We start from the raw sequence: 21669 nt of genomic DNA on the forward strand, positions 1-21669 counted from the left end.
CTTTCTGTCCTTTCAAAGTCTGAGCACAAGAGGAACTTGGCTACCAACCCTTTTCAAAATCTTAGAAACAAAGCAAGACAGGCGGTGAGGCAATGTCAGACTTAATGTCAGTCCAAGTCCCACTTGGGCACTGCGTTAACTGAGACACTCCAAGTTTTGGTTCCTCATCTGGAAATGGGGAGACAACTCCCCACCTCAGGGGGGTTGTCACGAGGGTTAAGTGGGACAGTGTATGTGACACAGGTGGCACAGGGCCTGGCCCACAATAAGTATTCAACAACAGAAGTTATTTTTAATAGTAGTACCAGAAAAATGAATCTTGTCTCCAGGACTGTGGTCATTATAGGAGGACAGTCACCTTGGAAATACCAAAATAAGAATCAAAAGAGAATGGAAGGAATTTCCCTTCGTAACCATGCAGTTTGGGAAGACACTCTTCATCCACAGGCAGACACGTGCACCGCATGGCCGCCTCCAACTTCTCGTTGCCCGTTGCTGCCTCTGGGGCTGGCACACACTTTCCCTAAGCATCCTACATCAGCAGGGTTGGAAAGACCTGGGCCCAAACACCTTCTATTTAGACTGAGAAACCCCAGGACTGGAGAAAGCATTGATGTACTCAAGAGCACACAACCAGCGGTCCTGTTTCATAGCCAGGTCAAGCAGCTAATGAAATTGCTAATCGGGCATATATTTTATAATAACAGTTTTCTAGTGACCCAAAACAAAAAGAATAAACCTGAAAGTGAGTGCTCAGCACATCAGCTAAGTTGACTCTCATTCATTTCTGAAAGGGGTTGTGATCAATGTGAGATCATATGATCAATATTGGTAGAGTGAATAATGTGTTTACCTATGTCAACCCAGCGTTATGGCCGTGCCTACACTTTACCTTTTATATACTTCTTGTGGAATAAAGCCTCCAATCTAGGGACAGTTTGTATTGCAACAACAACAAAAATTTCTAGAATGTGCTCAATCCTTGCTCCAGCAATGACTAGATATGTAATGTTGGGTTTCCATTTCCTCATCTGTAAAAGGGCGTATCAGCCACCTTCATCATGCTGTTGCAAAAATAAAATCAGATAACTGTCTGTCTGGCATATAGCAGGCCCTGCTTCCTACAAACCCATATACCCTCTTGCCTCGTATACATACGGGACCTAATCAGTCCCACAGCAACCTGTCGACCTTGCTTTTTGAATTCCAAAGATTTTCCCCTAAGCATATCAAAAAATGAAAAAATAAAATACCTTCCATGATATTTACATAGGTAAATAGTTTTTAATTTCCTCAGCCAGAACAAAGAGTTAAGAAGAATCTTAATAAGAAGAATTACAAGAGTATTTATTTTTCAAGGTCTCCAAATACGTTTTGCTTCCACATTTCCCTTGGGGACTGGTTCCCACCATGTCTACATCGATCTGGAGAACTCTGGATCCAGCGGAATTCACTGGGTTCCTGATTCTCCCACATTCCTACCCCCAAGCATTTGCCCACTACACAGCTCTTAGCTGAACTAAGCAGAATGAGGCGAAGAATTTCAACAGAGATATATTGAGCATCTACGAGATGCTAGGCACTATGTGAGACCCTTTTCCCCCTCATATTTAATTATCACAATAATCCTGAGAGGTAAGCATTATTGTCCCCATCTTACAGATGACAAAACAGAAACTCAGAGCATTAAGTGATTTGCCTCAAGTCCCAGGCTCAGGAAGGGGCAGAGTGGAATGGAACCCAGATCCCTTGAATTTGTTGTAACTAGTGGCCTCTCACTTCTAAAGCACCTTTGTAACTGCTTTCCCTTCCTACCCACTCACTGCACTCAAACAGAAGCCCCTAATTTTCAGCAAGTCATTGGATAACTTTAAATGAGTGGCCACATTGTTTTCTCTACATCTATTGGTGAACAAAGACAGCATTATGTTTCCAACACACTAGTCAGGTGGTGGGGGGAAAATCCCCATAACTTCGGTAATTTTCCACCCTCTGGAAGAAAGACATATACACATTAAGGTTCACCATAATGTATAAACATTGCCTTTAAATGATGCAAGCTCTCTTAATATGACTTAAATTCTAAACTTGAACGTTCAATAGCTTCCTTTTTTGAATCTTGAATAGACACACAAACAGAAATAAATATACAAACCATAAATGCAAGAGCCAACTAGTTACACTGGGCTCTCACATCAATACAAATTTCCCTGATGACCTGCACCCAATTTGACTCTGGTCTAGGCGCGCTGACCTGAAATAGTTGCTGGCCGCGGCAAGCACCACGCGGTGGCAGGAGAATTCCTGAATGTCCACGCACAAGATGACGTCTGTCAGAGCGTTTTCCACTCGGAGGGTCTCCAGGCCATTCTGCAGAATTAAGGAGAGTCCAGTGTCGTCAAATTTTACCTTATCCCCATTTAAGATTTCTACCAGGTCTCCCCTTTTCTGGGAAGGCTCATCTGTAGAAGGTGCCAGGGGCCCTTCCAAACTCTTCTCTACCACGTTGTCCATGGTCCAGGTGCCCCTTTGTCCTGCCATCAACATCCAGACTGAAGAAGTGCCCAAGTTTCAGGCAGGTCACATTGCAGAAGCTGAGCGGATTTCCTGTGCAGGGCCCTCCACTTATCACCAGCTGTCACACACACATAACAGGAAGTCTTGCACTTTCTCATCCTGTTACTACAAACGCCAGTAACTTCTATTCTTCTTCTTTCTGCAATCATCACAAGCTTAGAAATTACTTAGAAGGCTGTGTAGGAAGGGGCTCCAGTGAAAAGGAGTGGCTTCTCAGAGTCTGCTATTAGTGCTGTGTGGCTATTTCAGTCCACCTCCCCCCCTCACATCCGTGAGCAGGAAGCCTCTGGTTCTGGTTATTACATTCATACTTCTGGTGCTTCTATATCCCAAGGTGTCAACGATGGGATGGGCAGGGGACATTCCAAATTCTCCTCCTCCTTCTCCCAGGAGTCTGAGACCCCCATGATGTGCCCCAGACCAGTCCCTCGGGAACCTTGGAAAACCCACTTAGCTTTGGCATTCTCATTTCTATCAGCTCTGCATGTCATCTGTCTTTGTCTTCCTCCCTGCTCAGGGGAAAACAATGTCATGGCAAATATTAATGTTCCCCTTCTCCCCAAAATGTCTATTGTTTTAGATATGCCTCTGGGGGCAGAGAAGAAATGGTCTCCAGAAACTCCATCCCCAGGGTCTTCTCTCTTAGAAGACCAATCAGGGTAGGTCGACACCAGATTGCCCTAGGAAGTCTCAAATTGGCCTGACCTCACCCAGCATCTATTGGTCATGCATCTAGTAGTGGATCATGAAGTATTTTCATTGCCTCTGCAGGTCTCCATTAAATAGAAATCACTGTCTTTTATTAAACTCTTGCTATATCCTAGGAAATTTATAGGAGTTAAGGTATTTTAATGCTTAAAACAACCCAGTGGCACTAATATGACTTTCCTCATTTTATGGCTAAGGAAACTGAGTGGCAGGGCCCAGTTCTTGCCTCTAAAGCCCCTGTTTCTTCCACCACCACCAGGCTACCAGAGCTGTAATATCGTGTTGGCCCTGGTTCCTTGTCTCCCACAGAGAGAACTGCTGGGCTTGCCCGCTATGGCTGCCCCAGGGGCTGGCGCCTCACCAAAGCGGCTTCTGCTGTCTGTTCCTGCTCTCATTCCCCTTCTAGCAGTGGGGAGCACTACCGGTCCTCCTGATGAGCAGGAGCCCAATTCTCTGTCCTCGTCAGTGGTGACTGAAGCCTCTCCCGGAGTCCCAGTTCTGCCTCAGCTCTTCTTCTCTTCTACGCATGGATACTTTACTCCTAAAATTGGGGCCTTTGATATTCTCCCAACACTTGTTCTTCAACCAGAGCTCTGTCAATCAAGATGCTTTTGGCTTCTGGGAATTCCCTGGTGGTCCAGTGCTTAGGACTCTGCACTTCCACTGCAGGGGGCACGAGTTCAATCCTTGGTTGGGGAACTAAGATCTCACAAGCTGCACGTGTATCCAAAAAAAAAAACAAAAAAGAAAGATGCTTTTGGCTTCAATGACAGAATATCCCATCAAAAGTGGTTTAAACAATAAGAGTCTCACATTATAAGAAGCTAGCGGTGTGGAGTCCCAGGTTGATCCAGAAGCTCAGTGATGTCATCAAGGACAGAAGATTTTCCCATCTTTCACTCTGTCACCCTTGGTGTGATAAAGGTGTACCCTCATGGTCACATAATAGCTGCCACAGTACCAAACACCATGTCTTCACAGAACCCTGGTCCAAAATCGGGATGAAAAGGGGCAGGCCTCTTCTCCTCCATCTCTCTCTTTTTTATCAGAGAGAAAATTATTTCCTAAAATCCCTGTCACACTTTTCCTAGGTCACATGGCCACCTCAGACCTAACACCAGGAAATATAAATTGAGTACCACAATTGCCTTGCACCAAACACGATTCATGCACTGGGACTAGTCCACCTCCCCCAAGATCAAGGAATAGCCATCTGATAGCTGAACACAATCAGGACCTGTTAACACAGAAGAGGGGGGTGGGCTGGTGTACAGTTATCCTCCTGTGCTTGCCACAAGGACACGCACAACCCGAACTCCTCCTGCAGGCCTGCGCAGGGAAGAGCTCAGACCCGCACCTCCGTGACTCTAACTATGCCCTCTAGTAGAGCTGAGGACAACACATGACCCGATGCCTCTCATGACATTTTGTCCTCTAGAACCTCTCAGATTATAAACAACATTGGCCATAATCCAACTCCATCCAACCACCCCCAAAACACCAAAATTAAGAACATAACTCAATTCTTCGTTCATGGTAGATCCTATTCACCAAGTTCCCTCATAGTGTTCCATATATTTACCTCGCAAGCCCACCCACCCCATCCCCTGATATAAGCCGATAACTGCTGTCTTCCCCCCCAAATCCTCCATTTTCCTAGTAAGCAAGCACACACAGAGTTGTACCATGAGTGTGATAAGATCTATGATTAGATTTTAGCGGAAAGGTTAAAATACACAATCAGTGCATCTATGTCAACCTGAATATGTTCTGAGATTCAGCATGAACTTGTAAATATTCTCTACAGATACAAGCAAAATAAATCTGTTCTGTGGAAGCTTTATTTTCCTACCAGGCAGCAAAATATACAAACCATTGGCAAAAGCTTTACTACCGAGAAAACTATCTAATTATATCTTACTAAGTAGTTGGCTTTATGATGTTTGTAAGGAACAGATTCTGGCCACATACAAATGGGTAGCTGTACTCAAGGAAGATCTCTATTCCTAAGGCCATGGATTGCCCCTTCTGACCCCAGTCAACCATCTTCCCTAACACAAATTATACTGATAGTCTTAAGTCTTAACAAGTCTTAAGTCAGCCACAGAGGAAGAGCCACTTTTCCCTCATGTTAACTTATTGCTACTAAAACTACCATTTATTGAGCATCAACTATGTTCCAGGAACTGTAAGAGGTGCTTTGTGAATTCTAATGCACTTCATCTTCCCACGAATCCAGTGCAGTTAAGTACTTTGATCTCCATTTTAGAAACATGAAAACAGACAAGATCACATAATTGCAGCACACAATATCGGTGTCATGCCCATATCCATCTACAGGTGACCCACCAAAACTTCCCATACACACCAAAAGCATCACTCTGTCTGAGAGCATTCTCCAGCTACAAGAGCATGCCAACTCACCAGTGGTGCTGGAGAGTTAATGCCCCCCAAGAGTGACCTTAATCTGAGGGCCAGAAGTTGGTAGATAAAACTGCTAGCTTCCTTGTCTCGTTGTGGGACAGCATTGAAGTGTGTTCTACACCGTCTTTCAGAGGACTCCCAAGTGTTGAACTTCAGTTGCCAATGTAGTAACCCACTTATCTTCTAAGGGATTCCTGCCCTTCCCATCTCACTTCCCCATCCCATCACTATGCTTCTCAAATAAACTACTTGCACCTAATCCTTGTCTTATAGTCTGCTTTGGGAAGGAAGCCAAACTAAGACACACAGCTACTGAGTGTCAGAATTGAGATTTGGACTCAGGTCTGGTTGATTCTAAAGCCCATGCTTCCTATTTTCCACTGTTCTCTAGTGATCCTGTGGACTCTCAATCCCAAGAAGTTTTCCCAGAAACACTTCAATGCATCTATGACTTTGATCCACCATGGTTAGGGGATTCTGTCTTTTAGTACTCCCTGACCTGAAGGTCTCCCTCCACCAACCTAACGAATGTCCAGTAAGCTCTGGCTCCTGCTTTCTGCTGCTACATCCTGATGATCAAGGGCCTAACTTATGACTGACAGTAAGGACTTCACAAAGCCAACTAGACCATGCCTGCCTTTGTAGGGCACAGTCACAATCGCAATGGCACCAAAGCATCACAAGCTGCCCCTGAAGTGCTCTGGGCCTCTGACTGCCACATTTGTCAGGGCCACACTGCCTTGAACACCACCATTGCCAACATCTTACTACTTCCACTGCTCTGTCCAAGAGAAGGAGAGAATCCCCCTTTTCCTTTTCTAACATTAGACAGGTCAGAAGGGCTCATCTCAGCATCCTTTCTTTCCTGCTTCTCAGAATCTTTAGTTGCTGCTTTTGATGCCCCCATATGAGGCTATCACTACATGTGGGGATAACACCCTGTATGGGGCTATCATCAATTTTTAGACAGGAGCCATCTATTACCCTACACAAGCTAGACAAACCATCTATTTCCCTACATAGAAGTCTCTCCTTCCTGACTCACAGTCTGTGAATGAGGGGGCAGTGAGACATCAATTCTGCAAGGTTTATAAAATAATAATTATAAAAGTGGCTAGAAACAAGATAAAAATATAAAAATTGTTTCCCAGTATACCAACAATATCCAGTTGGAAAAGGTAATGGAAAAATAATGTCATTCATGATGGTAACAAAACATATGTAAATGCCTAGGAATAATCTTAACAAGAAATGTAGGCGAAAACTAAGGAACTTTACTAAAAGATTTAAAAGAAAACTTGAATAAATGGGAATATACCAAATGGAAAAAAACCACTAAGAAGTCTATTGTGATACACCCTCTCTCCATCCCAAACAATCACTACCACCCTCCCACCAAAGATCCTTATATATATAAAAGCATTGACATACATTACATGCATGAGTGTAGAGTTGAACCGTATGGTATTTACAAGGGTGCATGTGCCTTATAATAATTCACTAGGCTATACAGTTTGTGTGTCACTTTCTTTCTTTTTTTTAAAATAAATTTAATTAATTAATTAATTAATTTATTTATTTATTTTCGGCTGCATTGGGTCTTCATGGCTTCACGGGCTTTCTTTTTAGTTGCAGCAAGCGGAGGTTACTCTTCGTTGCGGTGCGCAGGCCTCTCATTAAGGTGGCTTCTCTTGTAGTGGAGCATGGGCTCTAGGTGCGCGGGCTTCAGTAGTTGTGGCACATGGGCTCAGTAGCTGTGGCTCGCCGGCTCTAGAACACAGGCACAGTAGTTGTGGCGCACGGGCTTAGTTGCTCTGCGGCATGTGAGAGCTTCCCAGCCCAGGGCTCAAACCCGTGTCCCCCACATTGGCAGGCGGATTCTTAACCACTGCGCCACCAGGGAAGCCCTGTGTGTCACTTTCTATATCTATGCTTTGTTTGACAATAAAAAAGTTAACAATAATAATAGTAACATAGTCACCATTTATTGAACACCTACCAGAAGCAAGGGCTTTGCGAACCGTTATCTCTTTTAATGCTTACAGTAGTCCTCTGAAGTAGGTATTGTTGTTCCTCAACGTAAGCATGTGAAAACTGAGGCTGATAGAGGATTAATGGCTTGTCAAGAGCATACAACTCCAGGGACTTCCCTGGTGGTGCAGTGGTTAAGAATCTGCCTGCCAGGGCTTCCCTGGTGGCGCAGTGGTTGAGAGTCTGCCTGCCAGTGCAGGGGACACGGGTTCGAGCCCTGGTCTGGGAGGATCCCGCATGCCGCGGAGCAGCTGGGCCCGTGAGCCACAACTACTGAGCCTGCGCGTCTGGAACCTGTGCTCCGCGACAGGAGAGGCCGCAATGGTGGGAGGCCCGCGCACCGCAGTGAAGAGTGGCTCCCGCTCGCCACAACTGGAGAAAGCCCACGCACAGAGGCAAAGACCCAACACAGCCAAAAATAAATAAATAAACAAATAAATTAAAAAAAAAAAAAAAAAAAGAATCTGCCTGCCAGTGCAGGAGACACAGGTTCAAACCCTGGTCCGGGAAGATCCCACATGCCGCGGAGCAAAGCCCGTGTGCCACAACTACTGAGCCTGCGCTCTAGAGCCCGCGAGCCACAACTACTGAAGCCTGCACGCCTAGAGCCTGTGCTCTGCAACAGGAGAAGCCACCCAATAAGAAGCCTGTGAACCATAACGAAGAGTAGCCCCTGCTCACCGCAACTAGAGAAAAGCCTGCATGCAGCAACAAAGACTCAAGGCAGTCAAAAATAAAAATTAATTAATTAATTTTAAAAAAATTATTAAAAAAAAAAAGAGCATACAGCTCCTATCTCATCTTTCCTTCCCTCTCACTCAGCCCCTTGACCCAAAGAGATGAAGTTAAGATTCCAATTGCATTTGCTCACTTCGAAGCCTGGGTTCTTAACCACTATGATGTATTCTGTCACTATGATTTTATAACTACATATCTTGTCTCTAAATATGCTTAGAGTTTTCTTGTCTTTGAGTTGTATTTATTCCCTTTGCGTAGACTGTCTTTCCCCTTCTCTGCCTGAAGAAATACAATACATTCAGATTAGAAAATTATACATAGATTTAACACCACTTTTGTAAGTTCAAACCAAAGCCATATGTACATCCTAGAACAGAGTTCCCCAGTCATGGCACTACTAACAGTTTGGACTGGATAATTCTTTGCTGGGGGAGGGGGAGCTGTCCCGTACTTTGCAGAATGTTTAGCAGCAGCATCCCTAGCCACTATCCACTGGACGCAGGTAGCATCCTTCCTCAGTTGTGACAGTCAAAAGCTGTCTGTCTACACTGCCCAGTGTCCCCCAAGTGGCAAAATCACCCTGGCTGAGACCCACCGTCCTAGATATATACCTATCAAAAATGTTAAATCAGGTTATATCTTGGTGGAAAGATTGGTAATGCTTCTTATATCCTTTTGCTTTATATGTATATTTGAAATCTACTTAAATTGTTTTTGGTTGAGGGGGGTAGTGTTATTTTCTTTTTTTCTCATTACAGAAGTAAGGATGTTCACCGAAAATTTAGGAGCTACAAAGCAAAGAGTCCCAGAATATCATTTCCCAGAAATACCTACCATGTTGGGTTTAAAAAAATAATAATAATAATAGCCATCTTCAATGAAACTATCTCCACGAAGCTTTCCCTGATAGGTTCGGCTGCATATTCTCTCTCATTTTCCTATATTTTTATTTCTCCTAAGACATGAATAAATATTTCATGAGGATGTGGATCTGAGATCGTTTTCTAGATTATAAAATCCTTGAGAGATGGGAGGTGTCTTCTGTTTGTAGGGTGACCAACTATCCTGGTTTGCCTGGACTGAGGGGTTTCTCAGGATACCAGACTTTCTGGGCTAAAACTGGGGCAGCCCTGAGAAAACTCAATTTGGGGACTTCCCTGGTGGCACAGCGGTTAAGAATCACTTGCCAATGCAGGGGACACGGGTTCGAGCTCTGGTCCAGGAACATCCCACATGCTGCAGAGCAACTAAGCCCGTGCACCACAACTACTGAGCCCATGTGCCACAGCTACTGAAGCCCACGTGCCTAGAGCCCGTGCTCTGCAACAAGAGAAGCCACTACAATGAGAAGCCCACGCACTGCAACGAAGAGTAGCCCCTGCTCGCCGCAACTAGAGAAAGCCTGCGCGCAGCAATGAAGACCCAATGCAGCCAAAAAAAAAGAAACAGAAAAAAAAAAAGTAAAATAAAGCCTCTACATTAAAAACAAAACAAAACAAAACTCAATTTGGTCACCCTATTTCTAGTCCCTCTCCAGCATGCCAAACACCTTGCCTATTATAGGCATTCAATAACATTTTCCCAATTAATGTTGGAAAAGAGAAAATAGTAATGTTTTCCTTTGATGGAAGTGAAGGTGGTCCCGTCTTAGTTTCTTGAGGAGCCTCCATATTGTTTTCCATAGTGGCTGCACCAATTTGTATCCTCACGACAGTGTACTAAGTTTCTCTTTTCTCCACGTCCTCACCAACGTGGTGGTGAGGTCTTTTTGATGACAGCCTTTCTGACAGGTATGAGGTAATATCTCATTTTGGTTTTGATTTGCATTTTTCTGATGATTAGCGATGTTGAGCATCTTTTCATGTGTCTGTTGGCCATCTGTATTTCTTCTTTAGAAAAATGTCTATTTAGGTCTTCTGCACATCTTTTAAATGGGTTTTTTGTTTTTCTGACATTGAGTTTTATGAGCTGCCTATATATTTTGGATATTAACCTCTTATATGTCATATCATTTGCAAATACTTTCTCCCACTCAGTAGGTTGTCTTTTAGTTTGGGCAATGGTTTCATTTGCTGTGCAAAAGCTTTTAAGTTTAATTAAGTCCCATTTCTTTATTTCTATTTCTTTTTTAAAAATAACTTTTGTTAGGTGTTTTTCTGACTATAAAACAAAAATAAATCACCTTGTTGGAAACTTGGAAAATTTAGAAAAAAAAAAAAAAAGTTAAAATTTGGTGCCCTGGAATAGACTCATATTGGTTTGAGAGATTGAATTGCATGCATTTCTTCCCAGCTTCAAGCTCAAAGACATCATATTGGTTGAAACTGGCCATGATAGGAGTATTTACACCACAGAATGATAAATGCTACAAATCAGGGCTTTTTTTTTTAACCAGTACACAACTGACATACCGTCTTCCCCTTTACACAATTTAGGTCCCGAGGCCACCTTGAGTCTGTAACACCCTCCAACCCCACTTAAGGCTGTACTATCGGATTGCAGGGGCGTTCTGCCTAAATCCCCCTTTTCTCAAAGTAACTGGATTGAGCCTCTGTTCCTTACATCTACACAGGCTTCACTAGAACAGAGACAGAGCAGTATCAGGACGCTCCTCCAGCTGACCCGTACCCTGGTCAGCACACCGCCCCTCCTCCTCGGACACTGCTGTCGTCCCCACCTCCAAGCACTTGACATGGCAGCCACATCTACAGCCCAGCTTGGCACCTCCAAGCTTCTACACCTGCCCTGAAGGCAAATCCAGTTTTCCTGTAAAGGGAATTTCTCAATAGACGCTGATTTTTGAGCCATTTAGCCCATGTAACCTCTCACTCCTTAGCCTATTACGACTTCATGTCCCAGTTTGCCACTTAGCTAAGCTTGCTCAAGATATTAAGGGGTTCTATTTTTCTCTTTTTTGGCTGAAACTTCCAACTTCCAGTAATTTGCCAAAATGACCAACACAAAGGGAAAGAAGAGAGGCACCCTCTATAAGTTCTCTAAGCCTTTTAGAAAACATGGAATAGTTCCTTCAGCCACATCCATGTGAATTTACCACAAAGGTGATATTGTAGACGTCATGTTCAAAAAGCAATTCCCCACAAATGTTCCCAGGGCGAAACTGGGAGAGTCTAGTGTTACCCAGCATGCTGTTGGCATTGCTGGAAACAAAAAAGTTAAGGGCAAGATTCTTGCCAACAGAAGTAATGTACACACTGAGCATATTCAGTCCTCTAAGAGCTGAGATAGCTTCCTGAAATGTGTGAAGGAAAACGATCAGAAAAAGAAGGAAGCCAAGAGAAAAGTGCTTGGCTTCAACTGAAGTGCCAGCCTGCTCCCCCCAGAGAAGCACATTTTGTGAGAACCAGTGCAAAGGAGCCTGAGCTGCTGGAACCCATTCCCTATGAATTCATAGAGTAATACGTGTAAAAAAAAAAAAAAAAAAAAGACCTCCGGGCTGTGAAAAAAAAAGTTATTAAGGGCTTTGGTGGCAGCCCTCAGGTTTGGAATTCATGGAAGAACACTGGCAGTGGGAAGAAGTCAGAGAAGCAAGGCAAGACTCCAGTCCTGGAAGAACAGCAATACCAACCATGGCACTCAGAGGATTGAGGACTAGAGATGGACATAAGCAAGGTCAGCTGCTTATAGCTTATGGAAAGGATTTTAAAAAACAGATCAGGGCTTCCCTGGTGGCGCAGTGGTTGAGAATCTGCCTGCCAATGCAGGGGACACAGGTTCGAGCCCTGGTCTGGGAAGATCCCACATGCCGCGGAGATACTAGGCCCATAAGCCACAACTACTGAGCCTGCGCGTCTGGAGCCTGTGCTCCTCAACAAGAGAGGCCGCGATAGTGAGAGGCCCGCGCACCGCGATGAAGAATGGCCCCCGCTTGCTGCAACTAGAGAAAAGCCCTTGCACAGAAACAAAGACCCAACACAGCCAAAAATAAATAAATAAATAATTTTTTTTAAAAGCCATTAAAGGTAATTTAAAAAAAAAAAAAAAAAAACAGATCAATGTCTCTGATTCTTTATCTGTAAATCGTAGCTATCCACCTTGATGTGTTGTGAAGAGGGGGAAATGAGTTAATACATGTGAAGCCTTTAGCACAATGCCTGGCATATAGTAAGCACTATGTAAGCATTAACTATTGCTATTCAAACATTTCTGTAGAAAAGAAATTGTGTGCATTTCATTCTAAATCTGGCTTCTGGCTCCAGACCAAAAAACTCCTTCAGTACAAAAGCCTTTGTTAGTATCCACAGGCTCTTTATTGTCCCCATGTTATCTTGGATCATTTCCACGTAGTACAGAGGGGCCAATAGACCACCATCTCCCCGGGGAGAAAAATATTTCCATCACTCCACCTTGTGCGTCAGAAATATTATTCTACCTAGAGTCACAAATTATAGAAGTATTTATCCACCTGGGAAATTCTTCCCAGAAGTAACCTGGATTAAAGAGGTAATTTGAAACTATATTATTCCATATATATATCTCTCTATATATAGCTTACATTATATGTACTATATTTATTTATAATATGAAAATATATTATTTTCAAAGAATATATTCAAAGATATAATATATTATGTATATTCATTATAAACATTAATATGTTATAGATGACACTATTACAATGAAGAGATGTAATAGTACCTCTTACTAGTTGAGATGCTACTGGGTCAAGTGTTCTGTGTGTTTTATCTCATCTTATTTCCTTATATCCTGGGAATTTGATAAAATAGGTTGCTTTCCTCTTTTTACAGCTGAGGAAACCAAGGCTCAAAGCTGAAGTTGGATGTTTTGTTCCAGGTCGCACAGGCTGTACTAGGTAAGTCAGTTATAGCGTCTGATTTGTCCACGGCCTATTCTAATGGAAGATTCCCAGCCCACCTCCTCTGTTGCCCAGGAAGCCATTTTTGGTACTACATGACTCTACTGCTTGCCCTTGTTACTAACTAGAGTGGATGTCCCCACCCAAAGACAGCCAAGTGTATATAGAGATTAGTTCAAGGACATATACAACTGGCTCAACAAGATCAGATGGGACAGCTAGGGTCTCTCTCTCTAATTTGAAATAAGAAACACAGAGTTTGCCATTTGAGAGCAGAAAGAGGTGGCAAAAAGATATATCAAGAGATGCCACAGATAGAGTCAGAACCATGCCAAGTTAAAGCCATTTGCAAGCCAAACTTCTGAAAAGCAAAAACTGTAAGTAAGCAGAGGGGCTTGGAAAGTTAAAGAGGAGACTGAAGCTGACATGTAGAGAGTGGCCGAGACAGGCCACCCTGAGCCTGGGTGGAGAGCCATGGGTCCTGTTGCTCCTGAGGCTGCTCTGAACCTGCATCCACCTTCTAGCTCTAGTTACAGCTCTGCTCTTGGATTTCAGAGAGATTTCTGCCTAGATCCCACTTGCCTTGAAGTAGCTTGATAGAGACTTTGCTCATTATATTCAACTGGGCCTCACTGGGACAGAAGCAGAGCAGTGCTGAGATGCTCATCTGTTTGACCCCCACATGCTAACCACTGCACTACCCTTCCTGCGCGGACCAGGGATGTTGCCAGGTGCCAAGATGGGCCTTGAAAAAAGATCAGAAACCATAGCTGCAGCCAGTGCTAATTCAGTTTTGCTATTTATACCCAACCCTGCAGTGGACTTTCCAAATGAAAAGTCAAGGAGTAAACTGGAAACAGCAAAAATTCCAAAGAGTGGGTTTTGTCAATAAAAGCAGCCCCCAAATGTTTGCTTATTGCTAAGTACACGAGGAAAGCTACAAAATGGTAGGTACAAGATGTTTCTATTTTTGCAAACATGATAGTGTATGAAAATAGTTAAAAGACCAGAAGGGAAGGCATTCATTCATTCATCAGATGTTTCATGAGTATGTTCCAGGTGCTCAGGATACAAGGGTGAGAAAAAGAGACACAGTTCCTACCCTCAAGGATCTTTCAGTCTAGTGAAGGAGACCAACACACACACTGCAATCATTCTAAATGTTTGAGGGAAATGTAATTGGCGGAAAACTTTATCAGGGGCAATGTGACCTGGTCAGAGAAGTCAGCGAGGGCCTCTCTGATGACTGAGCTGTGATAGATGAGTGTGCAGTACCTGCGTGAAGCGTTGTGCCGGCAGAGGCTACAGCATAGGCGAAGCGCAGTGAGGAGGGACCACAGCAAGTATAAGGAACTGGAGGAAGGCCATATGGTTGGAGTAAAAAAAAGTAAAAAAAGTTGGGAGAGAATGGTGTGGGATGGAGCTGGAGAGGTAGGCAGGGCCAGATCATGCAAGGTCTTACAGGCCAGGTTAAGTTTTGTCTATACCTCTGAGGGATTGGGGGAGCAAGTGAGGATTGAGTGTGCAAGATATAATCAGATTTGCACTTTGACAATTGTTGTCTCTGTATGGAAAACAAATTACTAGGAGCCAGCACGGATAAGCAGGAAGAAAAGGGGGCCAGTGTGGAGTCTATCACAGTAATCCAGATGGCATAAGATGGCAGCGTGGACTGGGAAAGAGGGCTGGGAACAGAAACAAGCTGATGAACTGGAGGCATACGTGAAAGTCAGAATCAATAGGATTTGGTGATGGATTGCATATGCAGTGTAAAGGAAAGGGAATTTTCAAGAATGGTCTAGGTTTCTAGTGTGAATAGCTGGATGAATGGAGTTGCCAACACTCTGATATGGGGAACACAGGTTTGGGAGAGAAGAGTATGAGTTTTGTTTTTAGTTTTGCAGGATGAAAAGAGTTCTGGAGATGTGTTGCACAACAATGTGAATAGACTTAAAATTATTGAGCTCTGCATTTTAAAATGGTTAACGTGGTTAAAAAACAGCAACGACAACAAAAACAGCTAAAGAAAGGAGTTTTCTTTCTACTTTTAACATACTGGGGATATTGGGCACAGGGTATTCCAGAGTTCCAAAAATATTAATGTCAAATGTCACATGTTTAAAAATATCCTTAGATGAAATGGTATTGAACATGGACTTGGGTTCGAAATACAAAATTAATCAAAGTTGAGTCCTGGGATACTTAAAAAGTCTAAGATATTTTCAGTTTATGTGTGAATTCATCTAGCACAAAAGTGATATTAAAGGTTTGATTACATTGCCCAAAAAAGCAGCTATAAAGGACATTTTAAGGAAAATTTGAATATGAACTATACTTAATGATATTATACCAAGGTTAAATTTCTTGCATGTGATCGTGGCGTTGTGGCTATGTAGGATAATGTCTTTGTTCTCAGGAGATACATGCTCTTTTGCAGGTGAAGCATCATGATACCTGCCACTTATTTTCAAATGGTTCAGCAGAAGAAAATGTTTTGGATAAAGATAAAGCAAAGGGTATGTGGGAGCTCATTGCACTATTCTTTTATATTTTAAATTTGAAATGTTTGGAGGAGTGTTTAGGGAGCACATAATCTCCAGAGAGCACACAATCTCAAGCATGGATGGAGAATGAGGTTTGAAAGGTGCAGCTAAAAACAGGCTCAGAATCACTCTGAAGGATCAGCCTGTTAAGGACACCACTTTCCTTATGCCCGAGTTAAGATGCTGCAGTTGGGACTTCCCTGGTGGTCCAGTGGCAAAGACTCTGCCTTACAATGCAGGGGACTCTGGTTCGATCCCTGGTTGGGGAACTAAGATCCCACATGCCACAGGGCAACTAAGCCCGCGTGCCACAACTACTGAGCCCATGCTCCTCAACTAGAGAGCCCACGTGCTCTGGTGCCCGCACCACAACTAGAGAGAGAAGAAACCCGCATGCCACAACTAGAGAGAAGCTCGCGCGCCACAACTACTGAGCTCGGGTGCCTCAACTAGAGCCCGTGTGCCACAAACTACAGCGCCACGTGCCCTGGAGCCTGCGCACCACAATTAGAGAAGAGAAAACCCGCACGCCATAACTAGAGAGAAGCCACAACGAAAGATCCCGCGTGCCTCAACGAAGACCCGACGCAGCCATAAATAAATAAAATAAATAAATAATAAATCTTACAAACAAAACAAATGCTGCAGCTTGCTCCACTGACACAGTACAGGGCAGGGATGCCACTGCCAGAGCCTCACCAGGGACTCAATCTTACAACAAGCTCCCAACTGAGTAAATAAATCCAGCAGAGATGGTCATCTCTGGATGTACCCTTAGAATTAAAGTGTGAACCTGAACAGCTGAGGGGAAGACTGCAGCATAGTGTGGGGTGTAGGAGTTGGGGGACGGGGACTTCCAATCAATCTCATTTTGAAACAGCCAGGTGGCCTTCTCACCCTTAAAACACTTCATCTAGGTTGAAAAAATGTGAGCAAGTCTGTTTGACATTTCAAGCTACAGAATTTCAATACATCTTTAGACGAGAGATGAAAAACAAGGAAAACATTGGGTTAATGAAGTCTACTCGTTCTATATCTCCATTTCAAGGGAAGCTTTCATGTATGTCTCTGGATATATCATCCACATTATCCAGAGATTCTCAAATTAATCTAAATTCTTTTAAACTTGACATACTGGAAATCTGATACAATAAATATGATTCAGTAGCTCTGATCTTTTATGATTCTCAAAATATATGTAGAAACATTTTAACACATACCAAAAGCATTCAGGAAGGACATTTAGATGATCCCCATTCTGGGTTAACAACACTGCTGCTCAGAATTATGGATGTAATAAATGAGAAGATAAAATATTATTACCATGTATAACCAATAGTCTATCTATCAACATACTTAATCATCATGTTAATCCTTCCAGGTACAAGAATGGCAGGAAATATTGAGGGGGACAACACTCAAAAGTAGAAGTTCCTGCTCACTTCTGAATCTCACACTGCCTTTTCGTAAATTGCCTCCTTCAGTATGGTGTGTGGAAAGGTGAAGTTATAGTAAACTAATTTAAACTGGGGACTGGCAAACTTAGCCATCACTTTCTCAGAGGGATAATTGGAACTAGAGTGCTTATACCTGGAGAGAGGATCCTAGTGTGGAGAGAGTCAGGAGATCTGTCACTCCACTCTAAGGGTCTAGGGACTCTGGTTGAACAGGAAAGCAGAAGACTATTAGAAAGGACCAAACTGGAGTCAGAAAGACCTGAATTTTAATTCCAGTTATTGCATTTCCCACAGTGTGGCCTTGACAGTTTGCTTAACTTTCCCACAGTGTGGCCTTGACAGTTTGCTTAACTTTGCTTAACTTTGCTTAACTTTGACAGTTAGCTTAACTTGATCCTCAGTTTCTTCATCTATAAAATGGGTTACCCATCTTATAGCATTGTTGTGGTTATCAAATGAGAGATGATTATGTAAAGTCCTTAGCACCAAACCTGACATACCATAGTGCTAAATAAATAACAACTATTATTAAATAACAAAAGTTTCAAACTCTAAGCAAAGAAGAGCAGAGACATGAATTCCCTCCAGACATGAGAACCATTTGGGCCACTGCCTGACTGACTGACATGTAAATTATGTCTAGCCCTCTCAAAATAATCCACCTTAACGGAAAGTCATTTCTCTGTCTGAAGTTGACAAAATATACTCCTCTTGCTAGGCTGCCCCTTTCGCTGCAGGCTCTGTCCTGGATCATAGACAGGTCCAAGATGACACTGATGATGGGGAGTTGAAATGGGCCCTTTTCCAGAATTTAAGTTTAAGTTTAATCAATATTTATTAAATGCCAAGCATGGGCCAGCCACAGTGCTGGACACTATGGGGTACAGAGGGGACTAAATATCCTCCAGCCCTGCCTCAAGGACCTCCCAGCCTAATGAGGCCAACATGAGAACAGAAAATCTCTGAATAGTATGTGGAACATGCAGGCTACTATAAGAAAATAAGACACCCTAAATTATATGAAGTTTTAAATCCAATCTTTATATATTTTCAACATTTTATTCTGTTCCTCAGGTTAGTTCTTTTCCTTAACAATTAAACACTCAGCAAATGGGCTTAAGTCCAATGTACATTCAAATGAGGAAACAAAGTCTACCACTCTGTTTGCTTCAAAAGTTGCCATCTTTGTCTCGAATGTGCTAAATTTGTGAGTTCTATGGTCCTTGTCCCTGGCATCAGAGGAGAGGTACCTAATACAGTCTGGAGAAGTCTATGCCAGAAAGGATCTTTATGTCACACTCTCTGTGAGAGTCACATTGGGGATTAGGGCTTTCAACGTATGAATTTTGTGGGGACGCAATTCAGTCCACAGCATTCTGCCCCTGGCCCCCAAAATCCATGTCCTTATTGCATTGAAATTACATTCACTACATACCAACAGCTCCAAACGTATTAACTCATTCTAGCATCAGCTCTAAAGTCTAAAGTCCAAACTCCAAATATCTAAATCAGATGTAGGTGAGACTAGAGGTATGACTTATCCTGAGGCAAACTCCTCTCCAGCTGTGAACCTGTGAAATCAGATAAGTTATGTGCTTCTCAAATGCAATGGTGGGACAGGCATTTCCATTCCAAAAGGGAGAAATAGGAAAGAAGGAAGGGGTGATAAGTCCTGCAGGAAGGCAAATTCCATTAGATCTTAAGTTTCGAGAATAACACTCTTTGGCTTGATGCCCAGCCTTCCAGACCCACTGGGGCAGCAGCCCCACCTCTGCAGCTCAGCGGGCCAGGGTCATGCCCACAAGGCTCCAGTACTTTTAATAGAGAGAATTTAATATAGAGAATGTTTAACTAGGTAGGAAAGAATTGTTAACTAAGCAACCGAAAAGGCAAAAAAAAAACCCACTAAGCTGTCATAGAGGTAGCAGAAGCAGGAAGGAGTTCATAGCCCGGGGAAACCAAAGGAAGAGGTTGGAATTATTAAAACTTAGGGATCTGGAGGAGAGTCCCAATGGATTGGGACCCAGACTTCTGAAGAAAGGGGGCCAGCCAGCAGTGATGGTATCTCTGCAGGGATGCCATGAGGTTGGCTTTGCAAGTTGGTAAAACCTCACACTGGATTGAACTGTATGTTACTTGCTAGGGCTGCCAGAACAAAGCACCACAAACTGGGTGACTTAACAGAAATTTATTGTCTCACATTCTGGAGGCTAGAAGTCCAAAATCAAGGTGTCAGCAGGGTGGGTTCCTTCTGAAAGCTGTGAAGGAAGGATCTGTTCAAGGTCTCTGTCCTTGGCTTGTAGATGGTCTTCTCCCTGTGTTTCTTCACGTTGTTTTCCCTTTATGCATATCTCAGTGTCCAAATTTCCTCTTTCTATAAGGACATCAGTCATATTGGATTAGGGCCCACCCTCATGTTAACCTGATTACCTCTATAAAGACCCCATCTCCAAATAGGGTCATATTCTGAGGTACTGAGAGTTAGGACTACAGCATATGAGTTTTAGGGGAACACAATTCAACCCATAACAAACTGCTTCTGGAATGAACTACCTCTGCCAGAGTGAAGGAGCAGCGTTGCTGGATGCTGATGACAGGAACAGGGGGCCAACCAGCAATAAACCAAAAGCAAAGAGGAAAAAGTCTCCTCTTCCTCCTCTAGCCTTGCAATCTCCCTCCGACGTCCCTCATTGACAGAGCCTAAAAGAAAGCAGCTGGCCAAGGAAAAATGTCGTTCGCAGAATCCCAGCCCCTGCATCACAAAGCAGAATACAGACGAGTGGGTTTGAAGCTGAGAGATGATAGTTTAATAACCGATACAGCGCTCAATAGTTTGTACTTATTAATCACTAGCATCAGAACTTTTATTTTCATTTTCCACACATTTTATAATATAAAAGGAAAAATTACAATAAAATATTTAATGGAACGACATACTGGCTATGCTGTTAAAGCTGTACTGACGGCCGGTGGGCTGGAACATCACCGTGCCTCAGCTCACATTCTTCCGTCCGCTGTTACACAGCAGTGTATGGGTGGCCTTCAGAACTGAACTGCCGAAAGCCAATGTGTAATATGTATGGTGTGTAAGAAAACAGAAACATTGGAAGTCAAGTCATCAGCAAGTGTTGTCTCCATTTTGTAGCTCAGGAGATGAGAGTTCAGAAGGGGAGGTCATTTGCCCAGTGTCACACAGCAAATAAGTGATAGAGCATGGATTTGAGCTGGGGCCCGATTCTCTGCACCTCACCTGCCAAACGAAGATGACAGTACTTACCCAGAAGAACTGTTCTGAGGATTAAATGAGTTAACATGTGTATTGTACTTAAGACACAGCCTGGCTAGTCACAAGAGTACAACAAGTGTTGGCCGAGTCTGGGGCTTTTTCTACCATCCCAGGCTGTCCCATTACACACAGTCGTCAAAACTTTGTGGCATTTGGAGGATAGAACTGCAAAGAACAGAGATGGGGTTGGGAACACAATTCCTTTAAATTTTTTAAAAATCATAATATATTTTGCTATCCAATCTTTCTGCAGGCAGTCATCCCTTTTGGACTCCCAGGATCTAGTGACAAACATTGATGGAGCACCAGCCACATGGTAAGCACTGAGACAGAGAGAGTCCCACCTTCAAGTGACAAGCAATGACAACACAGGAAAGGGCTGTGATGGAGGACATCTAGTGTGGGAGCCTGTATCAGGGAAACCTGATGTGGACTTGAGGAAGAGAAAGCTTTCATGGAGGAAGTCACGTTTAAGTTGAAATCTGAAGGACAAGTAGGAGATTGGTAAGCATTTCAAACATAGGCGAGAACTTGAGAAAAAGTCTAGAGGCAAGAGGGAGCAAGGAGTATTCAGAGAACTGAAGGAGGCTGACTGTGGCGTGCAAGTTGAGGTGGGCAACAGACAAAGCTGGCAAGATCCCCAGAGCCTGTTCCCGAAGGACTATGTGAGCCGCAGGACCCTGGACGTTATCTGGATGATGGTGTAGGACCACAGAAGGGTTTTCAGCAAGTGAGGGACAATTAGACACGCACTTGAAGAAGATCAGCTCTGGACGCAGCATGGGGGATGGTTTGGAGTGAGGTAAGAGGGGAGGTGGGGAAATCAGAAAAGCTGCTACCTGCCAGCAAAAGCCAGATGAGAGTTGACAGAGGTCTGAGATAGAGAAGTGTCTGGGATGGAGAAAAGCACATGGATTCAAGTAACATTTAAAAGGTAGAGCCCACAGCATTTGGGAGGTGATTAGAAGTAAGGAGTGAGGGGCAAGAGGGAGAAGAAAAGAGAGAAATAAAGGAAAACACCCAAGTTTCTACTTTGGGTAACTGGATAGATGGTGATATCCTTTACCAGGA

At 43.3% G+C, this 21669-nt stretch overlaps 1 protein-coding gene and 1 pseudogene across 2 annotated transcripts in view; one reads left to right on the top strand and one right to left on the bottom strand.

The window, feature by feature from the left end:
* KLHL6 (kelch like family member 6) overlaps positions 1 to 21669 on the bottom strand; it is a 124468-nt gene that overhangs the window by 63198 nt on the left and 39601 nt on the right. The window contains exon 3 of the mRNA XM_082459965.1: positions 2255 to 7479. Within this exon, the coding sequence (XP_082316091.1) occupies positions 2255 to 2547 (293 nt within the window). The 5' untranslated portion in view covers positions 2548 to 7479. The remainder of the gene's footprint in view (positions 1 to 2254; positions 7480 to 21669) is intronic.
* LOC309659831 (large ribosomal subunit protein eL21 pseudogene) lies at positions 8518 to 19684 on the top strand (annotated as a pseudogene). Its single transcript, XR_014268361.1, has 2 exons — positions 8518 to 12108; positions 13245 to 19684. The product of XR_014268361.1 is annotated as a large ribosomal subunit protein eL21 pseudogene (transcript).

Source organism: Balaenoptera physalus, assembly GCF_965194825.1.
Source record: "Balaenoptera physalus genome assembly, chromosome: 4".
NCBI lineage: Eukaryota > Metazoa > Chordata > Mammalia > Artiodactyla > Balaenopteridae > Balaenoptera > Balaenoptera physalus.